The sequence below is a fragment of the Barbus barbus genome (assembly GCF_936440315.1).
Source record: "Barbus barbus genome assembly, chromosome: 1".
NCBI lineage: Eukaryota > Metazoa > Chordata > Actinopteri > Cypriniformes > Cyprinidae > Barbus > Barbus barbus.
The window spans coordinates 21,339,218-21,357,149 of NC_136729.1; the positions used below are offsets into that span (position 1 = coordinate 21,339,218).

The 17,932-nt window shown below is 36.3% G+C and overlaps 1 protein-coding gene across 2 annotated transcripts; it reads right to left on the reverse strand.

Moving 5' to 3' along the window:
- Positions 1 to 694: 694 nt before the first annotated feature.
- On the reverse strand, positions 695 to 17,862 carry LOC306869226 (lysophosphatidylcholine acyltransferase 2-like). 2 transcript variants are annotated; one of them, XM_079415898.1, is made up of 15 exons: positions 17,223 to 17,371; positions 13,356 to 13,481; positions 11,875 to 12,017; positions 10,945 to 11,162; positions 10,576 to 10,688; positions 10,040 to 10,100; positions 9,153 to 9,211; positions 8,813 to 8,847; positions 8,318 to 8,372; positions 8,091 to 8,173; positions 4,713 to 4,838; positions 4,423 to 4,576; positions 4,188 to 4,286; positions 3,793 to 3,934; positions 695 to 2,264 (listed from the first exon to the last, which is right to left on the reverse strand). In XM_079415898.1, exons 1-15 carry the CDS (start codon positions 17,331 to 17,333, stop codon positions 2,077 to 2,079), a joined length of 1,713 nt encoding a protein of 570 aa, XP_079272024.1. In that variant the 5' UTR covers positions 17,334 to 17,371; the 3' UTR covers positions 695 to 2,076. The 2 variants fall into 2 exon arrangements, with proteins under 2 accessions (XP_079272024.1, XP_079272025.1); XM_079415899.1 differs by lacking the exon at positions 13,356 to 13,481 and having other exon boundaries at positions 17,223 to 17,862.
- Positions 17,863 to 17,932: the final 70 nt, after the last annotated feature.

The window sequence follows — 17,932 nt, forward strand, 5'->3', positions numbered from 1 at the left end:
TGGCGTCTTGCATACATGTATTCTTGAAGTCTTTCACATCCTGTCTACAAAACAACTTTATTTGCTTGATTTTTGAAGGCAGCATATTTATCCTTCTCTACCTATACTGTGCACTCCATTCTGTGACAGTTGAGCTAAAAAAAAAATGGTGTCTGAAAGTTGCAGTTGGTGGCGAGTTGGTGTGTAAATGTATTTGAAAAGGTAATGTTTTTGAACAATATTTTGAACTTTTGATTTTATTTATGGCAAGAAATAAAGTACTGTAGTAGTTAAATATAGTTAGTTATCACCAAGCTCTCTTAATTTTTTATCAAGAGAAAAATTATAACTAAAAATGCCTCAGAAGCCTGTCCAGCTACATGCACAAATGCTGACTGCAAAGTCATTGCCCGATAGGCCAGCGAGGCAACAAGTCAACTGCCTAAACTTCTGGATGCAGAGACGGCGCTTATTTGTCATTTTGAAGAATGGACCATTTATGACCCCTATGCGCCCTAAAAGCAGTTTTTCTGAGCCTGCATTGATGTTGACTATATCGGACAGTCTTTGTGACATTATGACATCAAAGTGTGAAGATTGTAGAGGCTTATGCTGCTATTTGGAACAGGGCTGAGTAACAGCACAGATGGTGAAATATGACCCATGACCTCAATTATATGATATTTTGTAATCACTTGTGAAAGCAGAGAAGTGACAAAGGGGATGCTTCATTTTATTATTTCTCATTTTGTACACATGCAATATCAATGGCATAAAAGTAGGAGTATGTCCACTATTGTAGACGTACATTTACACTATTTGCACATTCACTAAAGATTTCTTTAGAAATGAGAAGAGGTTTATGCAGACGATCGGCTTTCTGTGTATACTAGGAGTTGCTGTCACCTAGTGGAAGCTTTCGGTATGAAAGTATTTGTTAGCAGGCTGCTAATCAGCAGTTTTTCTTTTGTATCTCCTGATAATTCACAAGTGTACAATCTCTTCTAACAAGTGTTCATGCACTCAAACATAAAAGGGACAACAAATACAAAGGATTTTTTTAGTTGCAAAAAAAAAGAAGAAGCTAACTTCGCTGTGTTAACAAAATCATAATTGCAACCTGCATTGCTAAATAAAAACCACTGCAGAGGGAAAATTTAGAGCCACCCCCTTTGGTGCATGCTACTGTGGGCGTGTTGTGTTGCCTGTTTGCTCACAAATTGGCCTATTTTCAGTGGATGCAACAGAGTATTAGTCTGAACAAGCAGCAGGGACAGAACGCTAACTCAGCAACATACCCCCTCAACGGGAATGCAAATAAAAACAAGATGCAAAGCAAAACCTTTGATAAAATCTCACTTTCTGTACCAACATCCCTGAGCAGCAAGGAGAAAAGGGAATAGAAGAGAAAATAAAAAAGAAACTTTGTATTTGTATAAGATTCTCTTTTGTAAAATATTCATTTAAAAAATATATCCACTTTTCCATAAAAGACACATAAGCACATGGTCACAAAATAACTTTTCAAATTAGATATTATCAAATAATATATTTTTTATTAGACTTTATAAAACAAATTGAATAAAAAACTGAATTGGAACTACAAGCTTCATGTCTAAAAGCTGAGGGGTGTTAACAATAAAATTAACTTTTGCATCAGAATAAGACAGTTTGGTCACACTTTATTTTAAGGTCCAGTTCTCGCTATTAGCCAACCATTAACTATGACTTTTGCCTCAAACTCCTAATTAGGTTTAGGTATTGGGTAGAATTAGGGATGTAGAATATAGTCATGCAGATTATGTGCTTTAAGTACTAATAAACAGACAATACAAGTATGTTAATAATATGCATGGTAATAAGCAACTAGTTAATAGTGCCTAAAGTGTTACCGAAATGTTTTAGCATCCTATATGCATTAACATTGATCCCAAACCCTTTAAATAAACCACTGAATAGTTTATGAAATACTTGTTGGTGTAAACAGAAAACTGCTGACAGGGCATAGGCGTGTGTACAAAATCCCTCCACCCAAGCTTAAGGCACGTGTTCAAATGGCATGGCATGGCAGAATATGAACCTAATGGCTGCATGCTGTCAGTCATCTTTCTTATCAGAGATACTGTCCTCTTGGTGGTTATAATGAGAAGCAGTATAGTAGTGAGACAAACTGGCATCAAAATCTAGCTCCTCTCCCTGGAGACCCTGGTAACGCTGTAGCTCGATGTAGGTGGTGAAGAGCTTGGCATACTCCGGGTGGGTGAGAGCGAAGGAACGAAACTCATCTGAGAGACAATTAGAGAAAGGAACATTACTACAGATTTATACATTTGATACTCAAAAAGAAACCCCACTAATCAAGTAAGTGTGGCGGGCATTAGTGAATAAATAACACAATGTGAATACTCTGGTAAACAGCATGACAGCTACTGTGTGAAAACATCCTTGATTTAATTTGGAATGCAGCTGAAATGAACTCACACTTCATGACAACTTTCTGCAAGTATTACAAAAGACCAGTCACCATCATGATTCAAACCTTGGCAACAACAACAAGCCTTCACTCGAAAGTGTTCATGATTCCACATACAAATATTTTCCAGGGCATTTACATACAAAACATAGAATCAAGTGCAGCTAACCATGATACTTTCATTTGCAGAAAAAGCCTTCGGCCCTGGGGTGATGCTTTTTAAATACCTTAAATGATTGTGGAAACTTCTGTTTGCCTTTTAAACCTATCTTGAAAAAAAAACTGCATTCAGACTAAGAAATCTGCTAGTTCTTGCTTACTGAATGCATGCAACAGATAGCCCAAAGTCAAGATTCAATTCAGACAAGTTAAATCATGACACAAAATGACCTGTATTAAGATATTTGGAATGTGATACTCCCTAGATTGTCAAGGCAAGTCAAATCCATGTTTGAAAAGCAGCTTCACAGGAAAATATTGCTGTAATATCTGTAGTTTTATATTTTGTGGAGTCCTCACTGAGCAGTTGTATTTAAACATTTATTGAAACAATAATGTCTAAATATGTTCAAATCAATAAGATTAGTTTAATAAAGATGATGTTGCTATAATGCAATTCAGCATTGAGTAATTTGCTTAATACAACCTAAACAGGCAACCAAAGATAACATTGCCACTGTTAGGCCTGTGTGTAGTTCAATTCAGTCTTACAAGTTTTAAAAAAAAATGAAAAACTAGACAACCACTGCTACAGTCCCTGTGAATTGTGTTTCTATGTACACATATATATATATATATATATATATATATATGGCAAAAACACCGAACCTAACAAAAAATATAATGATCATGACAGCCCACATTACTCTTGGTTATAATAGTAGCAGTTGTAATAGTATGTTATTTGTTTGCTAAATTTCATACACCATGATTGAAAACAAAGGATCTCACTTTATATTAGGTGGCCTTAACTACTATGTCATAAAAAATAAGTACAATGTACTTTTTGTGTTCATATTCTATTGCAAAACACTTTTTAAGTGGGATACGGGTAAGGTTAGGGACAGGTTTGGTGGTTTGGGTAGGTTTAAGGGTGGGTTAAGCTGTAAGGAATGGGTCAACAGTGTAATTATAAATGTAATTAGAGAAATCAATTACAGATGTAATTACAGGCAGATATTTTTCAAATATATGTACAATGTAAAAAACACGTATGTACACAATATGTGCACTGTACCAAATTATTAATTTAAATGTAAGCACATCATAGTTAAGGCCACCTAATAAAAAGTGAGACAGTTTTATTACTGTGGTAGCTGCTATACAGTTGGCATACAGACCATAAGTTATGTGTCCTGATCCATCTGCATCAATTTCTTTGAAGAGGCTGTGGACGTCAAGATCACATACTCCAAGAGCAGAACGCAGCAAACCGCTAAACTCCTCTTGTGTGATACAGTTGTCCTCATCAATGTCAAATAGCTGCATAAAGAATTCACAGACACATGATACACATGACAATTTTTTGACAGTATATCACATAATAGTATAGTAATGTTCTGCTGTTGACTTTCTTTTTGTCAAGTTCGAGATTTTATTTGTCAACCACCTTGAGACGTTAACAACCACTGGCACTAACCACACCACAAAATGTCATCTTTTAATCTTTATCAGATGAAATCTTCTTTTAATCTTTGCACAATCACATTTTGAGATTTCATTGTGATATCATTACCTTAAAAACAGTCTGAATGACTTCCTCATTATTAGCTGGGCGGCACAGAACTGTGACACCAATGACATACTCTCTGAAATCAATGGTGCCATCGCCATTCTACAAAGAGAAAACATATGCTTCAAACAGGCCACACTGTGAATAAAATTTAAAGCCATTAGAGTCATCCATTCTGTTCTGCATCTAAGTGACACTCTTTTCCATTTTCAATGTGATTAGTTATGGACAAACTCACCCTGTCAAACAGAGCGAAGAGCTCCTGTAGAGCTGGGCTGACAGGCAGTTTGAGAAAGCCGGCAAACTCCTCAATTGTGATCCTGCCGCCTTTGCAAGAACAGGCTATGTTGGCAAAACTCTCCAATTCCTTCTTCACATTGTCCCATTTTAATCTGGAGTTTCAACAGAAAAAAAGATTTTAATCTTAAACTACAATAAGCTAAAATTGAGTGTCATGTGGGATACCAGTCTCAAAATGTTTACTTATACCAAAGATATGTATTTGTTTTATAATGGATACAGTCGTACTCCAATTTCCTGCTGATCTTGGTAAACTCCACGAGACCTGCCTCCATAGGCAGGGTCAGTTCTCCAGCTGTAATCATCAGACGGCAATCTTCGTAGGTGTGGTCTGTGACCGGCAGGCCCAGAGACCTAGTCACAGAGTGAGAAAATGTGATACAACCATTAACACTGAAATATTGTACTGTGCACACATTGTAAATATCCATTAAATATAATATTATAGAAGACACAGAAGAATAAATAGCAAATATAGCTGCGAGCAGCGATGACGGGCCCAAGCCGTCAGCATACGCCACCCCGGTGGCATCGATAAAACGGTGCCCAGCGAGCACAAGCATCACAGTAACCCTCTGGCAGTTTGGTTTTAAGGGATACGGCAATTAAAGGGTTAATCCAAACCATCAACTCTGTGAAACACACACACACAGAACAACATATAAAACTTTAAATTCTATGAAAATATATTTTTCATTGGTAGTTGATGTTAGTTAATGCATTTACTAATGCTAACAAATGAGAAATTATTATAGTTACCAAAGGTTTTAATGATTTATAAGCATTTTTTAATGATTTATTTTTCCATTAACTAAAATGAATAATTTTTTCTAACACAAATGAATAAAGTAAAAAATATATTGTTAATATTTAATGTTATTTGTGAATTAACCAATGTTAAAAAACAACATTATTTAACTGTTGTTAATTTACATCATTAATAAATATATACCATTTAATGTTGAAATCAATGTTTTAATGTTTAAAATCAATTCCAAAATGTGTTAATATATTAAATTTTAAAGTTTTATCTTTTGAACATGACTATTTTTCTAATATTAAAAATATTATGTTCATTGTTAGCTCATTGTAAGTTCATACTATCAATGAAGAATTAACATGCTTTAAAAAATATATTTTTCATTGTTAGTTCATGTTAATTAATGCATTCCCTACTGTTAACAAATGAGACTCAATTATAAAGTGTTATCAAAACCTTTAATGCTTTAAGCATTTTTTAAGGATTTTATTGAGAAGTTTAAACAGACTCTCTCTCTCTCTCTCTCTCTTTCTCTCTCTCTCTCTCTCTCTCTCCCCCTCCACACTCACTGAACTCACACAGTCAGTCACTCACCCAGTCACCTACCGCACACATTAGAAGCACAGTGACAGGATATCTCTGATAAGTTTTAAAATTTTCTTCTCGCCATAGTGTACTGTAAATTCATGGAATTAATCACATATCCTCAGACTGTCTTGTTCTGTGTTTGGTGTGAATTTGTGGTTTCTGCTTGGAGGTGTATGAATTTGTTTACAGCCCGTTTTGAAAAAAAAAAACACATAAAAAAAAAAAAGCCGACTTCCTGTTGGTCGTAGCTAATGTCTGTAAATTAGAAAGTTGTCCGGCTTAATGTGAACAATTTATGTACCAAGTTTGGTGTCTGTAGCTATCATTATATATATATAATCATTAATAATTATATTCCATTTAATGTTGATCAATATTAATTCCAAAATGTGTTAATATATTATTAAATTTTAAAGTTTCTCTTTTGAACATGACTATTTTTCTAACATTAAAAATATTTTGTTCATTGTTAGTTCATTGTAAGTTCATACTATCAATGAAGAATTAACATGCTGTAAAAAATTATATTTTTCATTGTTAGTTCATGTTAATTAATGCATTCCCTACTGTTAACAATTGAGACTTAATTATAAAGTGTTATGAAAACCTTTAATGCTTTATAAGCATTTTTTAAAGATTTAAAAAAAACAGACCCTCTCTCTCTTTCTCTCTCTCACCCAGCTCCTCAATCCACACAGTCACTCACACAGTCACTCACACCCCACCCCCACCCCCTCACTCAGCTGCAGGCTGACAGGGAACTCTCACTCATAGAAGCATTGTAACAACTGTCTGATAGTTTTTAAATTTTCTCCTCTGCATAGTGTATTGTAAATTCATGAAATTAATCACATATCCTCAGACTGTATTGTTCTGTGTATGTAATTTTTTATGAAGTGTTTGGAAGCTGCTCTTAAAAGATAAAAAAAAAAAAAAAATCTCTTTTTTACTGTAACTTTAATAAATTGCCATTAAATCATCGTTCAAGATATCCTAAATCCGTCCGCAATTTAGCATCTTCAGTATTTTGGCATCATGAGAAAAAATGTTTGGTGTGATTTACGTGTTTCTGCTTTGAGGAGTATGAATTTGTTTACAGCCCGTTTTAAAAAAAAACCCACATTAAAATAAATATAGCCGACGTCCTGTTGGTCGTAGCTAATGACTGTAAATTAGAAAGTTGTCCGGATTAATAAGAACAATTTATGTACCGAGTTTGGTGTCTGTAGCTAAAACTAACCCCCCCATTTTTGACAAAAGGTGGCGCTATAGAGTGCCTCTTCCACGCCCGTTTATGAGGTTTTTCCAGTGTCTAACTATCATTAAAATGGATATGTGTGTTGAGTTTCATGACATTCTAAACATGTTATCTGCCTCAAAATCACCAGAAACGAATTTTCAACTTTGACACGTTGCCATGGCAACATAATTTTAGATATCAATATTCCCTTCACAGTTTTACATCGGCCGTGTTTTGACATTATTCTGGTGAAGTTTGAAGCAAATCGAGTAAAAATAAGATGCTGAATTCAAATAATTTTGAAAACGACACACTTCCTGCAGCCAGTTGGTGGCGCTATAACTTTCAGTCATAATAGTCACATCTATCCGATCGGCATCATACAACGAACAAACCACTGGAGTTTGATCAACATCATACAATGTATGTGGACGTTATTAGGCATTTCCTGGGTCTCATTTTTCGCCATAACTTCATCGCCTCGCCACGGGCAAACCGTTCGACATATCAAAAATATCTTCGCAATTTAGCGTCCCCAATGTCTTGAGATCATGTTCACCGAGTTTGGTGGCAATCGTATGGAAATCCTCAGAGGAGTATATCAAATTCCAGAGCATGCGCTTTTTAAACAGCCCTGAATAGCCGACTTCCTGTTGGGCGGAGCCTATGACATGCTGCGCGAAAGTTGTTCGGCTCAATGAGTTCTATATGTGTACCGAGTTTCATATGAATACGTGCAAGTATGTGTGAGCTATACATCAAGCTTTCTGACAATTTTCCAGGGGGCGCCGTAGAGCCCCTGTGCCACGCCCGGGTCCCAGCCTCAGCGGCGTCCTAATGGCCGCAGGTTCCAACGTGCGTGCCAATTTTCGAGAGTTTTCGGGCACGTTAAGGCCCCCAAAAGTGCCCGGATGATTGAAATAAAAAAAAAAAAAAAAAAAAAAAAAAAATAATAATCCTTAGAAGAACAATAGGGCCCTGCGCCTTACTGGCTTGGGCCCTAACAAGGCACACTTACTCAGCCATCACAGCTCTCACTGACTGAGCAAACTTGATAGGACTCTTTTTCTCCATATCAGTAGGGATTTGAGGGGGCAGAAACTAAAACACAAATGCAATATATACTTAACTTTTTGTAGATTAGCTATACAGTATATGGGATTTGGTTTGTCATTCATGTTTCTTCATTAAAGGTGCAAAAAGCTGAGCATATTAGCATGAAATAAACAAATGTTTCTCACAGACCTCAACCTCCACTGTAGTATAGAGCTGACAGAGTGTGAGCAGCAGTAGTCTGGCCCTAAAACAGGAACTGGTGGTGAGGCTCCAAACCAACAGCATTTCAGGAAGCATTGCTCTCTTTATATGCATGACTGTGCAACTGCATTTCTTGTATGACATACTACAAAAGGGTCTCAAAACCAAGCTTATCTAAGAAAGCAATCTACAACACTACGCATGCAGAGATGTCTCAACGTGTAAGTAGGAAGATGCGAATTTAGTCAGACCACATGTTATTTTCCCATTTGGTTTGAATATAAAATCGTCTTATCTTAAATGCCAATAAACCAATGAAACTTCCTTTTTGGCTAATCAGAGTGTTTCTTGCAACACAATATTCAATTCTGGCATGTAATTCTGAATTATGATGACTTTTTCCTTGTAACAGTGATTGGAAAAGACCTATTTGTAGAAGCATTTCATCAACTTCTGGCTTTGTTTATGTTTATGACTACTTACGATTTTGGGCCCTGCCATGTCCATGTAACTGTGTCCTGTAAGTATTAAAAAGACACACTTTTGTAAGAAATCTTCCATTTAAAGAGGTGTGAGCATTAAGCTATTCACACAAGAGCAGTAGATTATGGAAGAGCTCAACTGACATTCTTGCAGAGCCTTTAGTTTGCTAGGTATGCATTTGTATGCTAATTTTATGGTCTACTATAGTGCTCTCTATTTGGTTATTTATGGATTTGTATTTTACATATATTTAAAATTCTTATGTTACTCCACTGTGTTTGGCACCAAAAATTGAGGCATAATGACAACAGTATAGGTATTTTGTTGAATTCATACTGACCAGCTTATTTGGGTATCTGATCAGAACAGGCTGTACTGGGACCCCTGGGACAAAGGCACCTATGGAGGTAAAGAGAGTAGCACATAAGCACCTTTCATTCATTCTATCTGTTCTTTTTGTACTTTGTAGCTACATTCATACCTCCTAAAACGGCTCAGTATAAGAGTTCCATCTGTTTTCTTTATGGAGTCATATACTTTAGAATGATGTTAAATCCCTGTCTGACACTCCACTGATCACACCATGCCCTACATATCAGGTCACAGCTATCTGACAGGTTCTGAAGTGGACAATCAATGATTATCAATGAAACAAACACTGTCCTAATGATATGACCTGAATGTAGAAAAAATCTATAGATCTTACATCATAAAATAATCAATATCATCACTCTGACCCACAGAATTAATGAAGCCTACTACAAACAGAGTTTTTTTTTAAATATATATTTAAATAAATGTCACAGACTCAAATGGATAAGTCTTAGTGGTGTGGATAATACCTATTCATAGACATAATATTCCCTCTCTTATGTGCTGCGTTTTGCTGGCTTCAGCAGACTTCATTCTACATTTTATAGTATGATAAAACAAACTTTAAGCTTTGGAAACCCATAATAGTTTCTTTTTCCCATCTCTTGTATACATTTGCATTAGGTTAAAATTAGTTATCTGATATCAGATGACAAGATTTCCATACGGCGCAGTTAAAACAATCATCATGATGTACTGACTTTTGCTACAACACACTATATTTGTATCTTTACAGTATGTGTAACATCTCACACAGATCTTAACAGTTAATCTGTAATATTATAGCGTCTGTGTTATAATTAATACACACTATTAATAGAATTTCTACATAACAAACAAACAAAATCTGCTAACCTTGTTTAAAGGTAATGAGACATGATCTGTTCGTACATGTTCCTTCAGGGAAAATGAGCACCTAAAAAAGAAAATAACAACAGTGATATTTTTAATGGTACCATAGCTACTCTACCATGGTGATTTATGATAGATACAAATCACAGATCACAGTTTGATTGATAAAAAATATTTACTTCTTAATAATACATTTGTAGAAACTAATTAAAAATCCAAAATGTTCACACCAAACATTGTTTGGGAACTGGACATCCTTTATTCTAGCTGAGGAAGTACAGGTGTAAGAGTAATTTCTTGCTTTCAAAATGTGGAATACACTTTGTTTTTTTTATTTGGTTTCACATTGTCAGATTCGCAAGGTATTTTTTAAACCTTTTTTTTTAACATGGTTTTATTTGTGATCATTTTTTAAAGTCACATGAAAAAACTTAAATAAAATAATTTAAATGAGGCAGCGTAATCTTTCATGCATGGATGTAATCGAGTAAATTAGTCATGTTTTAGACCTTTAGGATGCTAGAAGTGGAGACACTAACCTGTGGCCAGTGTCCTCCTGACTTTGCTCTCCGCTCAATCTCAAGAATAGTGTTTCTACGAGAGTCTGGATCATTGCGTGAAACAAGCACTGGCTGCACACAGCGCAAAAACCCTGGGGAACATAATATCATCTTACCCATTGAAGAATAAGAGAACGCTAAGTAATGATAACAGTCATAATCACACATGAAAAATTTACATCAATAATGCATATTTAACAACATTTTTTTTCTTTCTGCCCTGCTCTTAACTAAACTGATAAACAAAGCATACATATTCATTGGATACTGGAGCACATTATTTAAATTACATCATTTGGCATTAGATTTTGTTTTTGTGTAGACCGATATTGATGCAAATATCCATACTGCCAAAGATTGGTGCTTCCAGGGACTCCGAACGGGAAACAGTAGAGGGTAGACCAGTTTCAATACAGACAATGGCATCAAAGAAAGAAGAGTGGGGGGCCACAGCTAGAATGGGGACCTCTACACTGCTGGCCTGCTTCCCCTTCACCACCACCCTGAAGCCCATGCCTAAGAAATACAGCCGGCCTAGAAAGGTCATCACTCTTTTGTGCATGAACCTGTACGCAATCACACATACAAACACAAACAGATAAAACATAAGGAATCATACTCGGTATTGACATCAGTTAGTCCAACACTGACATGCACACAGCACAAAAGGTTTGCTTTAACGGCATTGGCATTGTGTGCTCATCGGGTGTCAGATCAGCACGTTGTTGCATCAGTTTAGAGAATAACCACATCCCTCCAACAGCCGTGCTACCTCCTACACTAAGACTTAATTAATCTGATCAGTGTGGTCAGTCCGAGAAGAAACGAGGAACAGCAAAATGAGCTGTTTTGCAAGAAACCATGTGGCTTGTTTGGCAGAGAAGCATGAATTAAACAGAATGGAGGGGTTCTGTAATGCAGCAATTATGTGTAACTCATATGCAAACCACAAATTTCATATCATCATCTCTCACATCTATTATTAATACAGAAGGAAACAAACACACATACAAATACATAGACCCACCTTGCTCAGACCCACAATTCCTGGCAAATCATTATTAGCAAACCAGGAACTTAGACAAAATCAGAAAATGGTAAAAGGTAGAGCTATATGTAAGGTTAAGGTGTAAGGTTTGATGTGCTAACTATCAAGTTTAGTTAGTAGGCCAGGAGAATAAGTAGCTCAAAAACACATAAAAAGGTATATCTTGAGCTGAAATGTAGGAGGTGGCGTGTATCTTTGTGTAACGTGAGTGAACAGGGATCAGTATTTACCTTCTCCAGCCAGTCATGGGCTCCACTGCTCCTTTCAGAGACTGTCCAAATGTTATCATGACAGAAAGCAGCCACATGACCATCAGAATGAGAAACAAGAAAATGCCACGGATCGGCACAAGGATGATTCCAAGAAGAAAACACTAGATACACAGATAAGAAAACAATTGACACACTACATTAACACAGTATAATGTAGTTAATATTTTTTAAATACATTTCATAAACTATTATCTAACATACAAATAACCCCGCACAACATCTATTCTTGGCTACAGGATGACTTAAAAGTATTATGTGGACATGCAATGCAGTCAAAACCGGTCTGGAAAAGCCCTGTAGTATATACAGTCATGGCCAAAAATATCGGCACCCTTGGTAAATATGATCAAAGAAGGCTGTGAAAATTAATCTGCATTGTTAATCCTTTTTATCTTTTATTTAAAAAATTCACAAAAATATAACCTTTCATTGGATAATAAGAATTTAAAATGGGGGGAAATATCATTATGAAATAAATGTTTTTCTCAAATACATGTTGGACACAATTATTGGTACCCCTAGAAATTCTTAAGAGTAAAATATCTCTGAAGTATATTCCCATTCATATTCACAATTTTGAGCACTCCAGGGTGATTATGAACATGAAATTATCCAGCCATGGCTTCCTGTTTCACAGAAATATAAATAGGAGGGAAAACAAAGCCCAAATTCCCTTAATCATCCATCACAATGAGACAAAACAGAGAATATATTTCTGATGTGCAGCAAAAGATAATTGAGCTTCATAAATTAGTGAAGTGGCCACCATCAGGGAATTAATTAAGAATTTCCAATCAACATAAAATGTTACGAAACTGCCTGGAAGAGGACGTGTGTCTATATCGTCCTAATGCACGGTGAAGAGGAGAATTTGAGTGGCTAAAGACTCTCCAAGGACCACAGCTGGAGAATTGTCTCGGGGTCAGAAAACCTTAAAAAAAATGGTCAAACAGCACCTACATCACAACATTTTGTTTGGGAGGGTTTCAAGAAAAATTCTCCCAGCTCATTCAAAAACAATATCCAGCATATTCAGTTATCAGACACGACTGGAACTTCAAATGGGACTGGCTTCTATGGTCAGATGAAACTAAAAAATTTGCTTTTTAACAGCAAACACTCAAGATGGGTTTAGTGAACACAGGGATAAAAAGTACCCCATGTGTACAATGAAATATACTGCTGTATTTTTGATGTTGTGGGCCTATATTTTTGCTGGAGGTCCTAGGCATCTTGTTTAGACACATGACATCATGGATTCTATCAAATACCAACAGATAAAAAAAAATCAATAAGTGACTGACTGTTAGAAATCTTATAATGGGCCATGTTTGGATCTTCCAGCCGTACAATAATCCAAACACAAACCTCAAAAACAACACAAATGGGTCACTGAGCACAAAACCAAGCTTCTGCTATGGCCATTCCAGTCCTCTGACCTGAATCCTGTAGAAAATGAGTGAGGTGAACTGAAGAGAAGAAGCAGCGTCATGGAGCTGTGAATCTGAAGGATCTGGAGTGATTCTGGATGAAGGAGTGGTCTCTGATCTCTTGTCAGGTGTTCTCTAACCTCATCAGGCATTATAGAAGAAAAATTAGAGCTGTTAAACTGGCAAATGGAGATTTCAAAAAGTATTGAATAAAAGGGTGCCGTTAATTGTGGCCAATGTGAATTAGAGAAGAACATTTATTTCATAATGATATTTCCCCCCATTTTAAATTCTTATTATCCAATGAAAGGTTATATTTTTGTGATTTTTTAAAACAAAAGATCAAAAGGATTAACAATGCAGATTTATTTTCACAGCCTTCTTTGATCATATTTTTGGCCATGACTGTGTGTGTGTGTGTATATATATATATATATATATATATATATATATATATATATATATACATACACAGTGTATATATATATATATATATATATATATATATATATATATATATATATATATATATACACACACACACATACATACACACACACGCACTCACTGGCCACTTTATTAGGTACACATTGCTAGTACCGGGTTGGACCCCCTTTTGCCTTCAGAACTGCCTTAATTCTTCATGGCATAGATTCATCAAGGTGTTGGAAACATTCCTGAGATTTTGGTCCATAGTAACGTGATAGCATCACGCAGTTGCTGCAGATTTGTCGGCTGCACATCCATGATGCGAATCTCCCGTTCCACCACATCCCAAAGGTGCTCTATTGGATTGAGATCTGGTGACTGTGGAGGCCATTTGAGTAAAGTGAACTCATTGTCATGTTCAAGAAACAGTCTGAGATTTGAGCTTTGTGACATGGTGTATTATCCTGCTGGAAGTAGCCATCAGAAGACATGGTCAGCAACAATACTCAGGTAAGCTGTGGTGTTTAAACGATGCTAAATTGGTACTAAGGGGCCCAAAGTGTGCCAAGAAAATATCCCCCACACCATTACACCACCACCACCAGCCTGAACCGTTGAGACAAGGCAGGATGGATCCATTCTTTCATGTTCTTTACGCCAAATTCTGACCCTACCATCTGAATGTTGCAGCAGAAATCGAGACTCATCAGACCAGGCAACATTTTTCCAATCTTCTATTGTCCAATTTTGGTGAGCCTGTGCGAATTGTAGCCTCCGTTTCCTGTTCTTAGCTGACAGGAGCGGCATCCGGTGTGGTCTTCTGCTGCTGTAACCCATCTGCTTCAGGGTTCGATGTGTTGTGCGTTCAGAGATGGTATTCTGCATACCTTGGTTGTGACGAGTGGTTATTTGAGTTACTGTTGCCTTTCTATCATCTCTAACCAGTCTGCCCATTCTCCTCTGACCTCAACATCAACAAGGCATTTTCGTGCACACAACTGCCGCTCACTGGATATTTTCTCTTTTTCGGACCATTCTCTGAACTCGAGATGGTTGTGCGTGAAAATCCCAGTAGATCAGCATACTCATACTCAGACCAGCCCGTCTGGCACCAACAACCATTCCACGTTCAAAGTCACTTAAATCCCCTTTCTACCCCATTCTGATGCTCGGTTTGAACTTCAGCAAGTCGTCTTCACCACATCTAGATGCCTAAATGCATTGAGCTGCCATGTGATTGGCTGATTAGCAATTTGTGTTACCAAGCAATTGAACAGGTGTACCTCATAAAGGGGCCGGTGAGTGTGTGTATGTGTGTGTGTGTGTGTGTGCGTGCGCATGTTTATGTGGTTTATGAGGACACAAAATTGTATAATGACATGGGTATGACAGAGGTATTACAATATGAAGGTGGTTTATGAGGACACTGCCTATGTCCCCGTAATTCAAAAGGCTTAAAAAACATACTAAATGGTGTTTTTTTGAAAATCTAAAAATGCATAAAGTCTCCTGTGAGGGCTAAGTTTAGGTGTAGGGTTGGTGTAGGGCAACACACAGTTTGTTCAGTATAAAAACCATTACGCCTATGGAGAGTCCCCATAAACCACAAAAACCAACATGTGTGTGCAGAGCTGGGTAGTAACCGATTATATGTAATCTGGATTACGTAATCAGATTCCAAAAATTAAGTACTTGTAATTAGAGTAAGTTACATTTTAAAATACTCGTAATCAGACTACAGTTACTCTTTTATTGATTACATGATTACATATTATTCACACAATAGCAATAAATTATTCATAATTCATTGATTCTCCCTAATTTCTATTTTTAATCTTTTAAATTTCCCTTTCTAAAATAGCCTACCAATTACAAACACATTATATATGTATATATAGTCCAGTTTTGTGGACATTCACACAAAGATCAGTCATTAGTCGGGTGGCGACAGCATTAAGACCACTGGATTTACAAAAATCATTTCAGGTTTAAGAAGGGTTTCAACATTGCATCAACTACTGATGAACACATTCATTTTTATTTGAATTATTACTCTGTAGGTTTTTTTTAACCATGAATTATTCATTATAACTAATTAAAATGCACATATTCACATTATTTCTTAGTTACATGTAATGCAGGCATTCCAAAACTTTTTGTAAACTAAACCTTATTCACCAAATATATTGGCTTTAATTACCCCTGAGATTTTAAAATAAAAATTAAGTATGACATTTGCATGTTCACAGTTTCTTTGATGTTGATTAATGATCACATGGCATGCAGGTAAATAAAAATATTTTATCTTTTTAGTTTTATTTAAAACAAAGACTACAGAAATACAAAGACAGTTCACTCCTATATTTATGAATGGGAGAAACAGCAAAGTGAAAATATGGCCACCGAGTGAAGAGACTTTTCTCGAAAGGGAATTTGTTTTAAAATGATTTATTTTCATTTAAATTTTTTATGATTTAATTAATTGTCAGCTTTTCATTAAACTCACAACGCCCCTGCAGTTCCTTTACGAACCCTAGTTTGGGAAACTTTGACGTAATATAATGTTTAATGCACTTCATGTTATAAATTTTCTTACTCTTTGCATTTTTTACATCATTATGGTACAAGATAATGCTATTTAAATCAATGCGATGAACAAGTTAAATCAAAAGTAATCTAAAAGTAATCTGATTTTATTACCTAAAATTTGCAATGTAACGGATTACGTTACTGACTACAATTTTTGTCATGTAATCTGGAATCAGTAACGGATTACAGTTTGTAAGTAATCTACCCAGCTCTGTGTGTGTGTGTGTGTGTGTATATATATATATACACACACACACACACACACACACACACAATTTAAATTCAATTTTTTTTAGCTAATTTTAAACACAGTGTCAGAGATCTTGATTGTGTTCAACAATTAAAAGCATACAATTATACCATAATTTTCCACTATCTAGGCCTATTAGATTGATTTCCTATACTGTTGTAAAAACATCTCATTAACTAATTTAAATGATAAGAAATGCAATATGTATAACATTTTCTCTACCACATGTTGGGAACTGTATAACTGCATGATTTTCCCTTATTACAAAACACGGTAACACTGTTTAAAATGGTAACATCCAAGAAGTAACATCATTTGAACACTTTCTACAGCACAGAGGGAATTGTTTTTCTCATTTGTTTACTAATCTCACTAATTAAACATTTTCTACATTTGTTGACAGCATTTGCTAGGAAATCCCTTTTCCCTGTTCACCCAAGTTACTGTAAGAATTATTAGAAAGTAAAAAATAAGAGAGATCATGCAATACTTAGAATAGAGGATAGGCAAATCAAACAGCAGTGGATACATTAATACGATGAAGACCTGAATGACGTCAATGAAGAATAATATTGACAGGCATGTCATAAATGGAGAGCAGGACTCACTTTGATTTTATCGGCTTTGGTTAACTTAAGGTCGTGCACGAAAGGGTTGATGACGGCGGGCAGCAGGAGGGAATGCTGTCTGGGCAGCGCGAACACTCTCTGCGGAGGCATCTTCACTCATCAGCAACGTCTTCATGTGTCCAAGCCTCTGTCAGCGAAGCGCTTTCTCTTTACACACCACAAGCACCACCTCACACGACTTCAGCCCTAGCGGTCGGCGGATGTGTTTCACAATAAAGTGAGCTACGTAACTAGAAGAAAGCAATTGTTAATAATAGGCGCGTGCTGCAACTTTGGCCATCCCAGGAGTGAAAGTCGTTTCTGCATGTGCACCGGCTGCCCCGAATTGCGTTTATAATGTCCTAAAACGTTGTGTAACGAGGTAGCTCAGTAGGTTTTTGAGACAGAGCCGGTGTGTTTACACCCCACCTCTTACTGTCATAATCCTATTAGTCATGTAGTAGCCACTAAATGTGACCTCCTTGTGATTCTCTGCAGCTTAACATCTTACGCCAGTTGCGTCTCAAGCTCTAATGAAATCTGATAGGCTACATGATTGTCTAACATTATTGTATACGGGGCTGAGAAACATCGAGTGCTCCGTTGGCCGGATGGATGCAGTGATGCTCGACTCGAGAATGAATCACTCATTTGAGTCGATTCTTTTTCAAAGGGCTGAACAAACGGGTTAAGGTCGAAACAGTTCTTCG